The sequence below is a fragment of the Callorhinchus milii genome, unplaced genomic scaffold (genome assembly GCF_018977255.1).
Source record: "Callorhinchus milii isolate IMCB2004 unplaced genomic scaffold, IMCB_Cmil_1.0 Scaffold25, whole genome shotgun sequence".
Taxonomy (NCBI): Eukaryota; Metazoa; Chordata; class Chondrichthyes; order Chimaeriformes; family Callorhinchidae; genus Callorhinchus; species Callorhinchus milii.
In genome coordinates this window covers 173,488-190,302 of record NW_024704766.1, presented here as the reverse complement: position 1 = coordinate 190,302, position 16,815 = coordinate 173,488, and the positions used below count along the sequence as shown (strand labels likewise).

The 16,815-nt window shown below is 43.9% G+C and overlaps 1 protein-coding gene across 6 annotated transcripts; it reads right to left on the bottom strand.

The window, feature by feature from the left end:
- Positions 1-932: 932 nt before the first annotated feature.
- Positions 933-16,163, bottom strand: LOC103180245 (CMP-N-acetylneuraminate-beta-galactosamide-alpha-2,3-sialyltransferase 4-like). Of its 6 annotated transcripts, XM_007895984.2 has the most exons (13): positions 15,926-16,163; positions 15,564-15,792; positions 10,368-10,414; positions 8,684-8,758; positions 7,815-7,902; positions 6,336-6,404; positions 6,135-6,235; positions 5,538-5,598; positions 4,554-4,649; positions 4,141-4,330; positions 2,127-2,252; positions 1,296-1,445; positions 933-1,087 (listed from the first exon to the last, which is right to left on the bottom strand). In XM_007895984.2, exons 4-13 carry the CDS (start codon positions 8,718-8,720, stop codon positions 1,001-1,003), a joined length of 1,005 nt encoding a protein of 334 aa, XP_007894175.2. In that variant the 5' UTR covers positions 8,721-8,758; positions 10,368-10,414; positions 15,564-15,792; positions 15,926-16,163; the 3' UTR covers positions 933-1,000. The 6 variants fall into 6 exon arrangements, with proteins under 6 accessions (XP_007894175.2, XP_007894176.2, XP_007894177.2 ...); XM_007895985.2 differs by lacking the exon at positions 15,564-15,792; XM_007895986.2 differs by lacking the exon at positions 15,564-15,792 and having other exon boundaries at positions 10,374-10,414.
- Between the last annotated feature and the right edge of the window lie 652 nt (positions 16,164-16,815).

Genomic DNA, 16,815 nt, shown 5'->3' with positions numbered 1-16,815 from the left:
ACACTGGACTCACAGACCTGAATAGTTTATTAGACATAATATAATCAATCCTTTGTATTTGATGCCTTTACTAAAGGGAGGACTTTTCAAAGCACATAACAGGGTTTACTGTAAATGTATTTATTGTAAGATATGTAGGTGAATATAGTAGACAATGAACATAATAGACAATGTACACCATTTACATACCACAATCTTTCTGTATGCAAATTAGTTGCCATGTTTGTCTGTGAACACAATACAGATATTTTACAGTAAACCTTGTGAAGTGCTTTTCACTCTCCTCAGAACATGACAAATGTACAGATTTTTGTTATTTTCCTGAGTTACAACCCTGAACCAGTGGCCTATGCCAAGAATCTCTCTGTAAAAAGCCGATTTCCGGGTGATTTTCATCAGCAAATACTTAGCCGATCAGGAGGATCAGCTGCAAGGAACATAGGAACAGGAGGCCATTCAGACCCTTGAGCCTGTTCCACCTTCAATTAGATCATGGCTGATCTGTACCTAAGTGCATTGATCCACCTTTTCTCTATATCCCTCAATACCCTGAGCAGAGCATAGAGTCCAGACAAGGGAACCAAGGAAATGATGGAGCTCATCATAATGGGAATTATTACAATAGGATATAATCTGTGGGTGTTTAACCCATATGTTATGCTAATTAACCCAAGAAATATCAGACATATTACCCGAGAGGAACGTACACCCAATAGCATCCCTCAGATCCATTACCATTGGAAACGAGTGCCTGAGAGACCATGACCCCCATCCAGGATCAGAGGACACACCAAGCCCCATGGGAAACCCAGACTGAGTCGGAGGTCCCATGCATGGTTGAAGCCGGAGGAATTCCCTGTTGAATCCTGCTTTGCTGGGGGGGGGGGGGTGGAGGTCCCCCCTCCCCAGACTCAGGATTTTTTGGTCCGATTGAGAAATGCTACAAAATTTGACTCCAATATTGTTATAAAAAAAACTGACGTGAAAAATCAGAGAATTGTCATAAATCTGTCAGGTATTTGATGGCTCCAAGGTGTGCCAGCCTCCTCAGGCACACATCCTCGTGTCCAACATTGTGCTCCGGGCCCTGGAAATAACAAAACACAATTACTAAAAAGCAAAAACAGTGAAGAGAAACAGCAGAAACGATGGTCACGGACACGAGCTGATGAACGGACGTGAGACACTGAGTTTGATTCATGTTGGATTCATTCACCGAGAAGAGATACTGGAGTTTCTAACCCAAATCCACATTTTTACTAACTCGAGAACAAGACCCAAACACTCTCACTCACAGACATTGTTTTCATATTCCTCTGATCATAGTAGTGAATCAGGCCATTGAGGTCATTGAATGGGTAGCCAAAGCCAGCGATGTGCACCTGATCACAGTAATTCAGGGCCATGATGATAGCCAGGAACCCAGTGGTCGGCTGATGTCCTCTCTGTGACAAGGGGAGAGAGGGGGATTGAAGGGTAATAGAAGCGATGGACAGACTGAGAGAAAGAGAGAGAGAAGGTGGCTGAAACAAAGAGAAAGAATGTGAATGACAGAGCAATGAAACATGGGCGAGATAAAGAAATCATTTTCGGACAGGTAGATTATAACAACAAAACCATCTATTAATCGATGTTAAAGGAACACTGTTCTGCGTGTCGGCTAATGTGCAGCACGACAAAATGGCCGACTTCCTGGTCATCAGGTCACGTGGAAGTGGAATCAACAGCGAGCAGCTTGCTGGTGGGGGGAGTAGCTAGCTGGTGGGGGAGCGGCTAGCTGGGGGGAGAGTGGGGAGCAGGGGAGTGACAGGTGGGGGGGGAAGCAGGGGGTGGAGTGACAATGTGGAGTTGGGGGAGAGGGGGAGGATGAGGGAGTAACATGCGGGGACGGAGCGAGCGGGGGAGCGAGCAGGAAGGGGGAGTGACATGTGTGGTGGGGGTTGGAGGTGGAGTGGAGAACCGTGCATCAGCACTTGAGGAAGAAAGAATGAGACAAATATTTATCAGGGAACAGTAACCTCTGGGTTATCCAGCACTCGAGGAAGCTTCCCCCATGTGAAGGGCACTGTGTAAATGCAAGTTGTTGTAGTAACCTCACAGAAACGTGTGTGAGGACAAGGCCCTACCTGCAAAGGGCTGAGCTTCAGAAAATCTTTTGCGGCTTGGTGCATGTAGTAGGGGTTCAGTAAGCGAAAATTGGAGGAATTTGTCCTGAAGGCTGAGGGCGGAAGCTTCCAGAATCCCTGCAGAAACTGGAACAAAATGTTTTTGATAGTGAACAGTCAAGAATTTACATATAATATACAAAATACAGTCAATTAACTTTACAGTATATTCTGTGAAGCCTTTGAGATGCCTCAAGGACATGATAAAGTGCAATAAATAAATAAATAAATAAATAAAGCAAGGATTATTATTATTATCAGCCAAATCTACACTATTTTGTGGGCAAAACGCGGCAGCCAATCCACTTCACTGAAGGCGTTTGGTGTTTGAGAGCATGGCAGCTTGGTACCTACTCACAGTCCTAACCTCTTATGAATTAAAGAGATAATTAAGGATTTTCTCTCTCTCTGAAAGCAGCTTTTCCCTCTCTTTGTCCCTGGCACCACCTGTCCCTCACTGCTAACCAGAGTCTCTCTCTCTCTATGAGCTCCATCTCTCTGCCTGATGAGGTGTTTATTCAGCTTACACTTGGGCAAATAGCAGCCAGTGGGCGAGGCAGCAACCTCATTGAGGCACCGGGCGTCTGATTAGGTTTTGTTTGACTAATGCACCTTTTATATTGATGGCTCAATGACAGAATTCAGGTAGAGAGGCGAAAAAGCAGTGAATACATGCATGTGGGTGGAGTGTGTATTCTGCCTTCTTGACAATAGGTGCACCTGCAAACCAACTACATACACAAGACAACACTAAACCAGGACTATTTACTCAAACTCTGACCTTTTTTAAGCTTTTTTTTTCAAAAATCTGCAATCAAGCGCAATTTCACTGCTTTTAAAAAACTGAATTTTTTTCTCCTTCAACTTCACAGCCATCAATAAGGTTAATATTTATCCCATTCTCTTATTATTACTATATTTATATAGTACTGTATAATATTTCCACTGCTGTGTGCCATTGTTTTCTGTGTTTCAACCACAAATTATACAGTCAATTCACTTTACAATATATTCTGTGAAGCGCTTTGAAATGTCTCAACAACATAATAAGGCGCTACATCTCTCGCTCTGAGACACTAGCTGGCATGGAGGGCGCTATATAAGTGCAAGTTGTTGTTGTATGTCAAATGCAAGGATTATTATTATAACTTGGAGGTTCAGCCAGGCTCCCTCGCTCACACTCTCCTCTTCAGGTTGGACAGTTGTGGGATTGAGCTCACAGACCAGCACTGGAGGTGGGGGGCGGTGGGGATGAGCACTACATCATTGGAGGACGTCAAAGATCCCATGGCACTACTGTGTGTTGATCTTTACTAGTAAAATCTCACATGTCGACTATTCCAATCCACAGCCCAGCCCTGGCCAATCACTGCCCTCACTAGCCTGTGCCATTCCGAGCAGAACCAGGACTATGTTACTTGGGGTAATATTGAGGCGGAAGCTTTGAGGATGATGCCAGGGGGATGATTCCCGAAGGACGGGGAGAGGGTGTGACGGTAGAGACAGTGAGGTGGCAGCAAATCCCTGAGGCAATGTGACCCCAGAAGGGAGTTTCTCCAAGTCTCTCCTGCCGAACAATCCTGTAGATTAGTTGCACATTAACCTCAGCGGCTGTTTATTAAGCTTTAATGTAAAAAATAACTGCTTAGCAACAGATACAGTTACCACACGTGACAGTGTTCACTTGTGAAATGTTCCCAGATCATTCAACTTCATAAATCATCCCAGCATTCCCTTTAGATTTCCCACTTTCCTTGGATTCCCCTGATTATTCCTCTTGTTGCCGCATTCCCAACCAGTGCTGTCAACATCACAATTGCCCAATCCCGCACAGCTCTGTCTCCATGAGGAAATGTTAGGTTGAAGCATCGTTTCATACAGTTACAGGGAATGTTACGGGACAGAAATAGGCCATTCGGCCCAACCAGTCTGTGCCGGTGTTTAGGGGCCTCAGTCAGTGTCAGGCAATACTCACCGCTGGTTCATGATACAGAATTGTCTTCAGCCACTGAATGTCCCCCACCTTAAAGGGCACGAAGACGTGCAGGGTGTCGAGGTTGTCCTCACGGCTGGGGTTGGCAATCGCTGACTCGGGGTAAAACAAACGCAAAGTGGTTTTGTTGCCGACGTCCTTTTCAAAGCCTCTAATTGGCCCGTTATTTATTCTGAGATGATAGAGACACCGTGTGAGGAACTTTGCAAGTGGCAATGTCAGGGCCAGTGTGAGAGGCAGTGTGAGGGACAGTGAGAGGGCAGCAGTGAGGAGCAGTGTGAGTGGCAGTGTGAGGGGCAGTGTGAGGACAATGTGAGGGGCATTGTGAGGGGCAGTGTGAAGGACGCTGACAGAGACTTTGTGGGACAGACGGAAACGATGGGAAGAATTCTTACCGGATGACAACATCATATGTGTTGATCTTCGCTCCGAGGGAGCTGTTTTTCAGAATGTACCCATTGCCAATGACAACACACGTCTTACACGGCAGCCTGGCAAAACAGAGATGACTTCGGTCAGACAGTAAAACCCTCTATGTCGTGACTGCACATCACACACCGACTGGAGTGCGAAGAATCACAAGATAACGAGAGATCAATGGAGAAGCACCTTCTGACCATCCTTCCTGACAACCAGCCTACCCTCGTCCTAGGTTTTGTTTAATGGCCTCAACCAATCTTCAAAACGCTAACAATGTACAAACTGAAGTGGACGTTTCTCATGATCAGACTTTATCTGTGGTCACTCATTGGTAGCTGGACAAATGAGTGACAATTATCCTTTCTCAACCCTAAGGTCACCGGAGATAGTTTAACACTCAATTCCACCCGATCTCAGTCCAGGGTACAATCCTGGGACATTTCTGATCAGGACAGCTCCTTTGCCTACACAGTCACTACACTTGGCATTCGTTATTGTGAAGCACTTTGAGAGATTTCCAATGTTACAGACGCAAGAATTTTTTCTATCTAATGCACCACGTGATGCTCTTGTCATTCAAGCCGCTAAAGAAGAATGTTCAACCAACTTAGTCCAAGCCCATCTAGTCCAGGTGGCCAACAATTGCCAACTTGAGCTGCCCCGAGCCACTAACCTGGACTCATAATTCTGAACACAAGGTCTTAGTTTCAGATTTTTTGTGGTGAATTCATTCTGTGTCTTCACCTGGACTGAACAGCAAATGTCATTCAAAGTTTCAGCTCACATCTGAGATTTGGATTCACAGAAATTTACAATTTCCTCCTAAATAACATCTGGCCGATAACAATAACAGATTATATATGTGTAGCGCCTTTCACATCAGGAGGTTGTTCCAAGGCACTGAGACCAATAGCAGAGTCTTGAGGTGCGACCAGGAGATATGGGGTGTGAGAGTTTACCTGTGGATGCTCTTCGGCATGTCGGCAGGGATTAGGTCCAATATCTTGTTGATTAACACCTCTGGAACAAGAGGACAATGTTGACAACAGCAAACAGAGGATCATCGAGTTTCTCCCGGTGTCCTGGCCGACAATCCCTCAAACACAATCAATCACTCACTCCGTGGCTGGGTGTGAGATGTCGCTGTGTACAAAGCTGGCTGCTAGGTTCATATTCAGTCCAATATTTGTATATTTAAAGATAATAACTTGGAAGCAAATTATAATAGTCCCCTGTCCTCCCCGCACATTAATCACTGCATTAGACAGTTTTTGTTTCCTCACAGCGCTGCTGCTACTGGAATCCAAACCAACCCTAGATAGTCTAAAGGGAAGGAAGGACACCCTCCCAGGACCACACTGTTCACACTGCTAATGATGAGTCGGGGAAGGGAGGGAGGAGGTGACTGTAAGCACAGTCGAAGAGGAAGGTCTTAAGGCATGATCTAAAAATGGAGGAGGTGGCAAGTGGGAGGGTTGAGGGAGAGAATTCCAGAAATGAGGCACAGACAAGGCTTCACACAATCAGACAGGAACCAGGCAAGGATCAGGACTCACCATTCCCTTTAATGCCATACGGCAGTTGAAGGATTGAAAGGTTTTGCTTCTTGAGATGGGTATTCCCTGACTTCAGGAATAACTCAGAATTTCTTGAGGAACTGCAGAACAAAAGGCAAGAATCAAAGGTCAAATCAGAGACGTTCGGTAACAATTAAATCCTGAGGGTGGGTTTTAAACGAGAAACGAAGAGCTACTTACTTTGTAAACTCCAAGCTGATGCTTTTGCCCCAATCTACTTTGTGGCATACCTTCATTTCTTCTGTATGCCTAGAAAGAGAGAGATCATACCTCAACCAGGTGTCTGACCCCGCAAAACCCATTCTTTAGAGCATCCAAACCAAAGTACCAAGAATTCAGATGTGTATGGAAATACACCTGGATTAATTTCCACACACCTGAACTCTTGGTTTGAATCTGAATCATATCCCTGATGACTGCCTAATCATGTTGAGCTCACAGTCTAGGTCTCTCCACAGTGCAGCACTGTCAGAAGTGCTGTCCTTCGGATGAGATGTTAAATCAAGGTCCCATCTGTGTCTGTGTCTACTCAGGGAGATATTAAAGATTCCATAGAGTAGGAAGTTTTTCTTTTTCTCCCAGTGTCTGGTCAACAATCCCCCAGATACTGATTTTCCAGATGGCTGATGTCATTGGTGTGTACAAATTAGCTGGCACGTTTGTCTACAAAATATAGTCACTACACTTTGAGATGTCCGTGGAGTCCTGTAATTCATTGGTTAGAACACTCGCCTTGCAAGCGAGACAACTGGGTTCAATTCCAGGCAGAGGGCGAAACCTTGGGCAAGTTTCCTTACTCCACACAGAGCCTAATAATAATCCCTCAAAAACAAAACAATAATAAACAGGTCATTTTCAATCCACGACTATTTGTGGGACATTGCTGTGTGCAATTCGCTTCCGCGTTTCGCCCACAAATATACAGTCAATTCACTTTACAGCATACTCTGTGAAGCGCTTTGAGACATCTAGAAGATGTGAAAAGTGCTATATCAAATGCAAGGATTATTATCATTATTATTATTATTATTATTATTATGTCCCCCCAATGTCCCAATGATAAGGCACTGTATCAAATGTGAGGATTATTATTATGTTTTATTAACATCCTCCATGGCAAGCCACTCGATCACGTGATCGATGCAGTCGGTCCTGAAGCCCTGACCGGCTGGTACCCCCTCTGAGGTCAGCTAATCTGTGACCTGTGACTTTTCCAGCCAGTTTGGTCATTTAGTGACTGGACAACGACAGCGAGTTCAGATTTTGTTTGTATTGTTGAAACCTGTTACATCATCTCAAAAGAGAAGGGAGTTTCTCTCTCGTGGTGTCCTGGCCAACATTCTCCCAGAAAACACTGATCCTATAGTTCAGGCTGCTCGTGGAATGTTGATCTGTGGAAATCAGCTGCCACATTTGCCTACAAAATACAAATTTCTACCCTGCGATAAAGTGCAAAGAGTATAACAGATGATTATTATTGTAACAAACAGACTCAACTTGGCGTCTGAATCTTCAACCATCTGACCAGAGACGCCAGAGGCTGGAAGATGGGACGGAGACCAGATTGAGCTTTCAATCAGCAAGAACATGAGATAAGAAGCAGGTAAAGCTCTCTGTAAACAGTCCCCAAACCCTTCATTTTGGCTGCACGCAACTCACCAGTTGGTGTCTTTCAACTTTGGAAAGAAAGTGATGACCAACATTGTAATGAAAGCAACGGCAAAAAATATCTTCTTCTTATTTGTCACTAAAATTAGATGGAAACAATGATACAATTTTCGCCCACAAAATACACAGTCAATTCACTTTATAGTGTATCCAGTGAAGCGCTTTGAGACATCACGAAGACATGATAATGCTCTACATCAAATGCAAGGATTATTATTATCATTATTACACTGTTCCCACCCACCACTTGTTCCCCATGTCAAGCAATGAAATACGTTCTAAGGAAACACAGAAAGCTGCCTCGCTGTCATTCTGGAAGGTATGGATGGGGTCTGAAGTGTTGAGATGGGTCCTGATGTCCTGATGCTGGAATTGGAGAGATAGAAAAGTGAACATCTGTCTCCACTGAGACCGGTAACAGTCAGTGTCAAAATAAAACTCTTCCAGTCACAATCTCTCTCAGTGGCTGGGATACAATTCTGCTAAGTTAATGACTTAATTACTTGAATTAATTACAGATCCAGGCCTGTAGCAATATGTTTGGTCAATCATCAATGCATCAAGAGAAAATTTCACGCTTACGTGAGAAAAGGGAATAGAGGGTGTATGAGGGGAATTGGAGGGGTGGAGGCTTCTACAGATGGCACAAACTAGTTGGGTCAAATGGCCTGTTTCCCTCTGCCCTTGCTCAATCTTCACGCTGAGCTTTGCAGCTTTCAAAGATTTCCCAACAGCGTCTAACTCCATCCAACAACAACTGAACAACCAGAGAGATTGGTGACTAGCCAGAGATTCCAACACAAACAGCCCTGGGCTCCTCGGGGCAGTGACACACAGGCTCCACACAGCAGTCTCCCCACCTGACGTCAGGGACATCTTTGGTGTCAGAATTCTCATCTTTCCCTTTCACTTCAACTCTTCAAAGATGATTTATTCTGAAACAGACAGAAGATTCTTACTTATCACAAGGTAGTGTGTGGGTTACTCCAGCTGCAGACTCCCTCCCCCAGCCCCCGCACCCACCCCTCGCTCCATCCATATATAGTATCTCAGAGTCAGTGTTAAATATTGAATGATAAAGCAGTTAGAGGGACAGGAGAATTTATTTGTTTTTTGGTCAGTTGGGTGTCCATTACTGAGCTTCAGTCTCCAAACCTGCATTTGATGCCTCCAAAAGTATCACACGCAGGTTGGCAAGAGCCAAGACTTGGGGAGCCCACAGTGTGTTTTGGGGTAACTGCTGGAGTCTAACCAGCTAAACCGCTAACTTGTCATTGAGAGCACTGTTTCACAAGCTTTCCCACTGCTTGTCCAGCTAGGCTCACCCTCCCCATTAGGGCCTTGGCATGCAGGGTTAACAGGTGCTGTCTCGAACACATGATAAGGCGCTATATCAAGCGCAAGGATTATTATTATATTATAATTCTCTGTTATCAATGATTAATTTCATTTCCAGGCAAATACATTTTTGCTCTCCATTCTGTAAAATCAAAACCATTCCCACTGTTTGGGGATAGAGCAGACCAGGCAAAGTTTAGTTATCAAACCATTTGCTACTAGGACAAGGTTAAGGGCATATTTGGGGAACTTCATTTCACTTTAAAAAGGTCAGTTGCTGCATTAGAGATCTTAGAAGAGTAATAAAGGGATTCAAGACTTCGGACTTTGTCAGACACCCAGGAAGTTTAACTATCACGGAGACCAGATGAAGTAGTATTTCACATGTCAACTGAAATCAGCAAATAAAATGCAAGAAAATTATTTGGGTGGATTTATCGAGAGCGAGGTAAGTAGCCAGAGATAGAGTGGAGTCCTGTAGCTCAGTGGTTAGAGCACTCGCTTTGCAAGTGAGAGACCTGAGTTCAATCCAGGCAGAGGGCGAAACCTTGGGCAAGTTTCCTTACTCCACACAGAGCCTAATAATAATCCCTCCAAAACCAAAACAATAATTAAATTGGTCATTTTCAATCTACGACTGTTTGTGGGACATTGCTGTGCGCAATTGGCTGCCGCGTTCGCCCACAATTATACAGTCAATTCACTTTACAGTGTGTTCTGTGAAGCGCTTTGGGACGTCCTCCTGAAGTGAAAAGCGCTATATCAAATGCAAGGATTATTATTATTATTATATTATTAACCCTTATCTCACCCAAACAGTGTTTTAATTAAAAAAATGAGGCTTGAGAAAACGATCAGATGTTGGTGACTTTTTGAGATGGGTTAACAGGATGTGAGACATAAAAAGAAACCAATGACTGATACAAAGTACAGAAAAGCATTTGAAACAGATAACAGATTAAGAAAAATGTGTGTGTGAAGTGGTGGGCAGTGCCTAAGCAGTTAGCTCTACAGAGGTCTGCAGAGTAAAGCCCTACACAGAGTAAAGCTCTACACTGAGTAAAGCTCTACGCAGAGTAAAGCTCTACAGAGTAAAGCTCTACAGAGTAAAGCCCTACAGAGAGTAAAGCCCTACAAGAGAAAAGGCTTCTTTGGTTCTGAAAGCAGATTTGAGAATGTGGAATATCAAAGTGGAATCAGACTTACACGTACTTGTAGTTTTGCTGTTGGTGACTGAGGAGTTCAGACATAGGCTGGAAGCACAGATAGTACAACAAACACTGTCAATTCACACTCTCAATAACAGGAGTTGATTACTATCAGGAGGGGAATCAAACCAGAGAGAAGATCTGGCTCAGAAGAATATGACACGCCCTGAGCTGTGAGCGCAGGACAGGTATCAGGTGGAGAAGCAAGCAAAAGGATGAATAATGTAAGACGTAAGGTTATTGTGGAATGTTATTTCAATACAGGAGGGGAGGGAGAAGTACAAAAAACACGGTACATGTTTGCTCAATATAAAGGGTTTAAACACCTGCAATGTGAGGTTATTCCATTGTTCAAGTTTATTGACTTTACCGACAATGAAGGAAAATATGTCACATTGGAGCCAGTCCAGCTCCAGGGAAACTGCGGTAACTTCTTCCTCCTCACCCCACCTCCACGAAGGAGATAGTCACCAGTCGATCATTAGACATCTGACAAGTGCGGATTTGAGTCTCACTCAGTTGGCATCAATTGATAAAGTTCAAAACCTGGGTTTCTTGTTTGACCGACACAGTCACTAAATGTAGACCAGCTGTTTACATTCCGTGTTGGGCGGGAATCACCCAAGTGGGAAAGGGCAAATTAAGAGATGCAGAAAGGTTGATATTTCACTCACCGATGGAAACTTTTAATCTTTTAAAATTTATTGTTTAATCAGTATTAATAAAAATAATAATCCTTGAATTTGATATAGCGCCTTATCACGTCTTCAAGATGTCTCAAAACACTTATGGGCAAAACGCCACAACTTGAAATTCAGTACCTGTCAATTTTCCGGTTAGTGCTGCATGCAGTAGCCCCGGCACACGGTTAGTTTCTGTGATAAATTGTCAGAACAAGGTAACCAGCGAGAGAGTGAAAGAGAGCCTCAGCAGCAGGAGACCAGGCTCCAATAGGAACCACATAAACATCACCCAGCTCAGGCGATGGCCTGTCTCTGCCTATCAAATCTGTCTCAGCAGGTGAGATCTGTCTGATAATTTGCTTTGCTCAACCAAGATCCCTTCTCGGAGGGAGATAGGCGGGAGCCAAACTGGTTCCAAGGTGACATATTTTCAGCTACAGAATGTCAGAATCGAGCCAGCCCTCTGTAACGGTCTCTAGTCTGGTTCCTGAGCCAGGCAGGTCTACAGTATTCCAGGGCACTGCTGATGACAACACAGCACAGCCTGGCTCATTGGCAGGACTTGGAAGAGCAGGGCAGTCACTGGGGGCAGGGAATCCTCCCATTCAGCTGTTAACCTGCATCTCAAGAGCAATCCTTTCAGTGCCGTTTACCTGCCCTTCAACAAACACCAACTCCCCTTCCGCCCGCTACTGCCTGTTCTCCCCACTCTGCCTTCCACCCTCTGCCCTCCCCCCTCTGCCCTTCCCATGCCTTCCCCCCTGTATGTGACTCTTTTTTAGATGTCTATCCAGTTCTCTGTCAGAGGCCAATAGGGATTGTGTCTCAAACAGCACTCCCGGCAATACGGCCCTCTCTGCCTGTGAAAAATATTCCTCCGAACTTCCTCATTTGCAAGCCACAATGTAAAATTGATGCCCTTGAGTCACTGATTAATCTAGCAGTTCAGAGGCAACAGGTAGAGACAAGTCAGAAACTTGTAGAGGTTTTGTATGTATAAGATACAGTGTTCAGGTTTGGAGACACTTTGAGGAGCTTTAGACTGTACAGAAATCAAAATAACTTGTAAAACAAAATAAAATAATGGCAGCCACTGCAAATTAGTGAAATATAATTGAGATATTTACTCAATCAGTTCAGAGAAACAAAGATTGGGGGGGAAACTTCCCTCAAGACAGGTCCTAAAATTTCACGGAATCTCGAAAATGGAGATTGTACAACAACTGAAAGAGGGAAAAGCAGAGCTATAAAAAAAAGCCAGAAATTTGGCCATTGAAACACGTTGACAGATTTCAAGTCAAGTCATTTGTTAGTTTGTTAGGCGGTTAGCTCGCACACCTTAAAATCCATTAAAGCCCTCTGACACAGCATGGCAGGCAGACGTATCAGATCCAAGGATTATTTTTGTTAATAAATATTGTTAACAGCCATAAAGTGGCAAACCACTTAATCTGATGGATTTGTTAACCAGGAGAAACTTGCTTCCCTTTTCTAACAGTCACATGGGAATTTTACCCCCCCCCCCCACCCCCCAAGCTGGCTCAGAGAGAGCAGAAACACTCGGATTGTCAAAGCTAAAGTGGTTGAGGTATGGAATGTGTTGCTGGGAGCAAACGAGAAACAAGTCAGACTGTGAATAGCAGATTTGGAAGATTTCTGTAAAAGAATTTACAAAGCTCAACAAGTAAATGCATAATCACAAGCACTGGGACAAAGACGTCCCTTAGCTCATTTCATCTCTTCTTTCCGTGCTTTCATGGTTGTGGGTAACTGTCGTCAGGAGATGTGAACCAGTACTTTTCCAGCTTGGAAAAGTTTTGTTTTGCAGCAGAGAATAAACAAAGTTTATTATTTGACAAGTAGTTACTACTCTGCACATGCTACAGGTACTAAGGTGATAATGCCAGTATATTTATCCAGTTTGTCTTTAACAACTTTCAGAGGTCATTCATTCAATTATTACTGATTCTGAATCAACTACTTACACTCCCCTCTAAATCATAAGGGTGTCGGCAGTTTCATATATCTCTGTAAATGATTATCCAATTCCATTGCTACCACAGATTTGGTTTCAAAAACAATTTGGTGTAAAGTATTCCATATTCCAACAAGTCCGTGTGTGAAAAACAAATCTTTACACCATTGCATGTGTGGTGATCAGATGATCTCTCACCCCACTGTGATCTGGTGGATAAGTAGTACAAACATAGCCAATGTAACTGTTACTGGTCAGAACAGACCGAGGAAGGCAAGTGCGCAGAAGCCACTGAATCTCTCTTCTCCAGATTGGTAACTACTTTTTCCGTAGCTTTGCCGATAATCCATAAATTGAACGATATTGTCAATGTGAGCTTGGTTATCTGGTATCCAGAGCTCCTACACTCAATGGTTAGAATCAACACGACCTTGAACTCTCTGCGTGTGGGACCAGACCATGGCCAGTGTGAGAGGTTGAGCCACACATTGGCCACATCTTGTCCCGCCCAGATCTAGAGAGATTTCCATGGAAGCCCCTATACATGAATATTTCCCTGTGTCTGCAATGGAATCTGCCCAGACTTCAGTACCTCATTTGCCTATCTGGAGAGTTTTACACGCAGGTTGGCAGGAGCCAAGACTCGGGGAAAACAAAGAGTGTTGTGATTAATGCTATTAAACCGGTTTTAAACCAGATACAGTCACGGTGCTCATCATTGAGAGCGCTGACTCCAAACACCCAGGGTTTGCAGCATTAACTTGAGCCGAGTGAGAAGATATCTGTGCTCGAGGGTGACAAGGGGAACCATGGCACAGGATGAATGTTATATGTTGGCCATGGGTTGGCCCTGAAAACTCTGTTGCCAGAGGGTTAACACCTGATTAGAGTAAGAAGGTTAGGTAACAGATTAATTTACCTGTGCTGTTTAAATAGAAAGCCACATAGGAGTGCAGACAAAGAGTTCTTTTTAAATATTGTGGTAAGAATGTGTTAGTTTCATGGCAAACGTGTCCATGGAGGTAAAGTTTAAAATGGACATTCGTGATCAGGCAAAATATAATCCCGTGGCCAATGTCCAGAGCGAGCAGCGAAAGAGAAATATCAGATCAATTTGCTTCTCAACCAACCTGCCCGCTCCCTCCATTCAGCGGGCTCCGGCTTGCTCCATGTCTCCCACCCGACCCGCCCTACAATCAGCCTCTCTGCCCCCACACTCTGGAACTCCATTCCACAGTCCCTTCACCTCACTTCCTCCCTTGCCTCCTTCAAGGTCGGTCTCAAGACCCTTCTCTTCGACCGTGCCTTCAGTTGCCCTCCCACCTCTCTGCCTTCCCTCACCACTGCACTAACCCTCCCCATGCTCGGGTCCTGACCCCTGACTGTCCAGCGCCTTGGGATGTCCTCCCGACGTGAAAGGCGCTCTATAAATGTAATTTTGTTGTTGGGTTGTTCTTGTGAGTTGGGTGTGATCATGTGATGTTATTTTCCATGGGCCAACCCTGCCAGGAACCTAGCAGAGAGAAACTTTCTTCTCTTTCCACATAGCGCCATTTTACCCACGTTTTATGTCGTGGCTGGCAATCCCCCGGATTAAACTGGTCATTCACTTCAGAGCTGTTTGTGGGATGTTGCTGTATGCAAACAGGCTGCTCCATTTGCCTTGTAGCATTAAAATGCTAAAAGGATTTGAAAGTATAGCTACAGAGAAACTATATACATCTTCGAGACATTTCAAAGCACTTCACAGGATATACTGTAAAGTAAATTGACTGTATATTTTGTGGGCAAAATGTGGCAGACATTTGCACACAGCAGGGTCCCACAAACAGCCATGGATTGAGTTCCACTCTTTTTTATATAAAGGGATTATTACCTTTTCAGGTAATCCGCCAATCTACTAATGACCAGGTTTCTTTTTACTGCTAGGTAAACAGAAGCGTGTGGAGTATAAATTTGCCTAAGGTTTTGTCCTGTGCTGCCTGGGAATCGATCCCAGGTCCTCTCGCTTGCGAGACAAGTGCTCTAATGCCACTGTGTTATTTTATTACTAAGTGAAAACCAGCTTGAATACAAAACCAAAGTGTCCGATCATTAAATCTGTTAGTTTACAACTCAGTTCCTGGAACATTACAAACAGTAGCTCAAGTCCCAAAGAGAATGAAACTCACTGTATGTTTATAACCACTGTGGTGCAGTCCCAGCTAATGTTCCAATCCCAGCACATTTCTGTTCCCAACCATTAGGTATTCTTCACTATGAATTTGGGGCATTTAAATGATTTCACCATCTCTTTGTCTGTGAAACAGTATCCACAGACAACCCACCCCCCAACCACTCACTTTAAAATAAGTGAACGCTGACATTCCTGAGGATTAGAAACTACATTTCGAACAATGCACGGGTTAACAGCACCTCCTCCCCCAACCCTCTCCAAAGTCAAAATCCTCACAATCGCAGACAAACTATCCTTATAGACGGAGAACAGAAGCTCGCTCACCCCTTCCCTTACACACAGGAGTTAAAAAACACTTACACTTTCTCAGCTGAATCCACCGTTTAAGAGACGAGTTGTAACCTCACATTGCTCCAGGTGAATGCTTGCTCTAAGGTAACATCTCCTCAGACAGCAGCTCACACAAAGCAGTGCCACAGAAGAGCTTCTTTAAGAGAGCTGACACTCTGTTGTATCACCTTCTGTTTTATCACCTCAACACGACCTGTTGCGAGCTCAGAGCCGGAGCTCGGGGTTTGGACAAGTGGTTCTAGGGAACCAGAAAGACTTCAGAAACTTTGGAGTCATTAAACATTAAAATTTCTGAAGATAAATCTTCAACAAGACTACAGGCAGCGGGGAAAACGATGTGGTGTGTGCAGCATTGAAGCAGGTAAACTTACTGGTTTCTCTGAGCAAAAATGTCAGGTGAATAAGCAAGCCTCATTCAGTCGCAGTGCATAGATCCCCCAAATTGGATATCAAAGTATTTCCTCAATCATGCAACTTCCACAGCTGGGAAGGTGTCTCAAACACCTTATGCACACAGTATATTCAAGTGCTCTGAAATGCAGCCCTATGGGTAGGGCACTGCATACACTTGTACTAATCCTTAGATTATTTACAGCACCTTTTACTTCAGGAGGACGATCCAAAGCACTTCACAGAGTCTATGGTAAAGGGGAGTGACTGTGTTTTTGTGGGCGAACGAAGCAACCAATTTACGCACATCGACATCTCCGTGGTGTCCCATTCAGGAAGTGAGCGAGCAATTTTATCTGGGGGATTGTTGCCCACATATAAATGCAAGTGATATAAAAAATTGGTGCTTAATTTATCAGAATTCATAATATTAATTCTTGCATTTGGTACAGCATCCTTGACATCCAGAGAACATTGAGAGAATGTCTGAAAGCATTTCACCAGATTTCACTGTAGAGGGGAGTCCTGCAGCATATAGGTTAGAACATTCGCCTCACAAGCGAGAGGACCCGCTTCAATTCCCAGACGGGGCAAAACTTTAGGCAAGTTTCCTTACTCTACACGACTTTGTTCACCTAGCAGTAAGTAGGAACACGGTTGTTTGTCGATAGGCAGATCACTTTACGTTGGTAATAATTCCTCCAAAAAATCAGTTGTTTCAATTTTATAGCTTTTTTCTATTTTGTTATTTTAATTATTCTTTAATCAAGTTATTCTCTTTCAGTTAATTTAATTTTATAGTTTATTTATTTATCCCACACTCTGGAACTCCATCCACGGTCCCTTTACCTTGCTTCCTCCCTCGCATCTT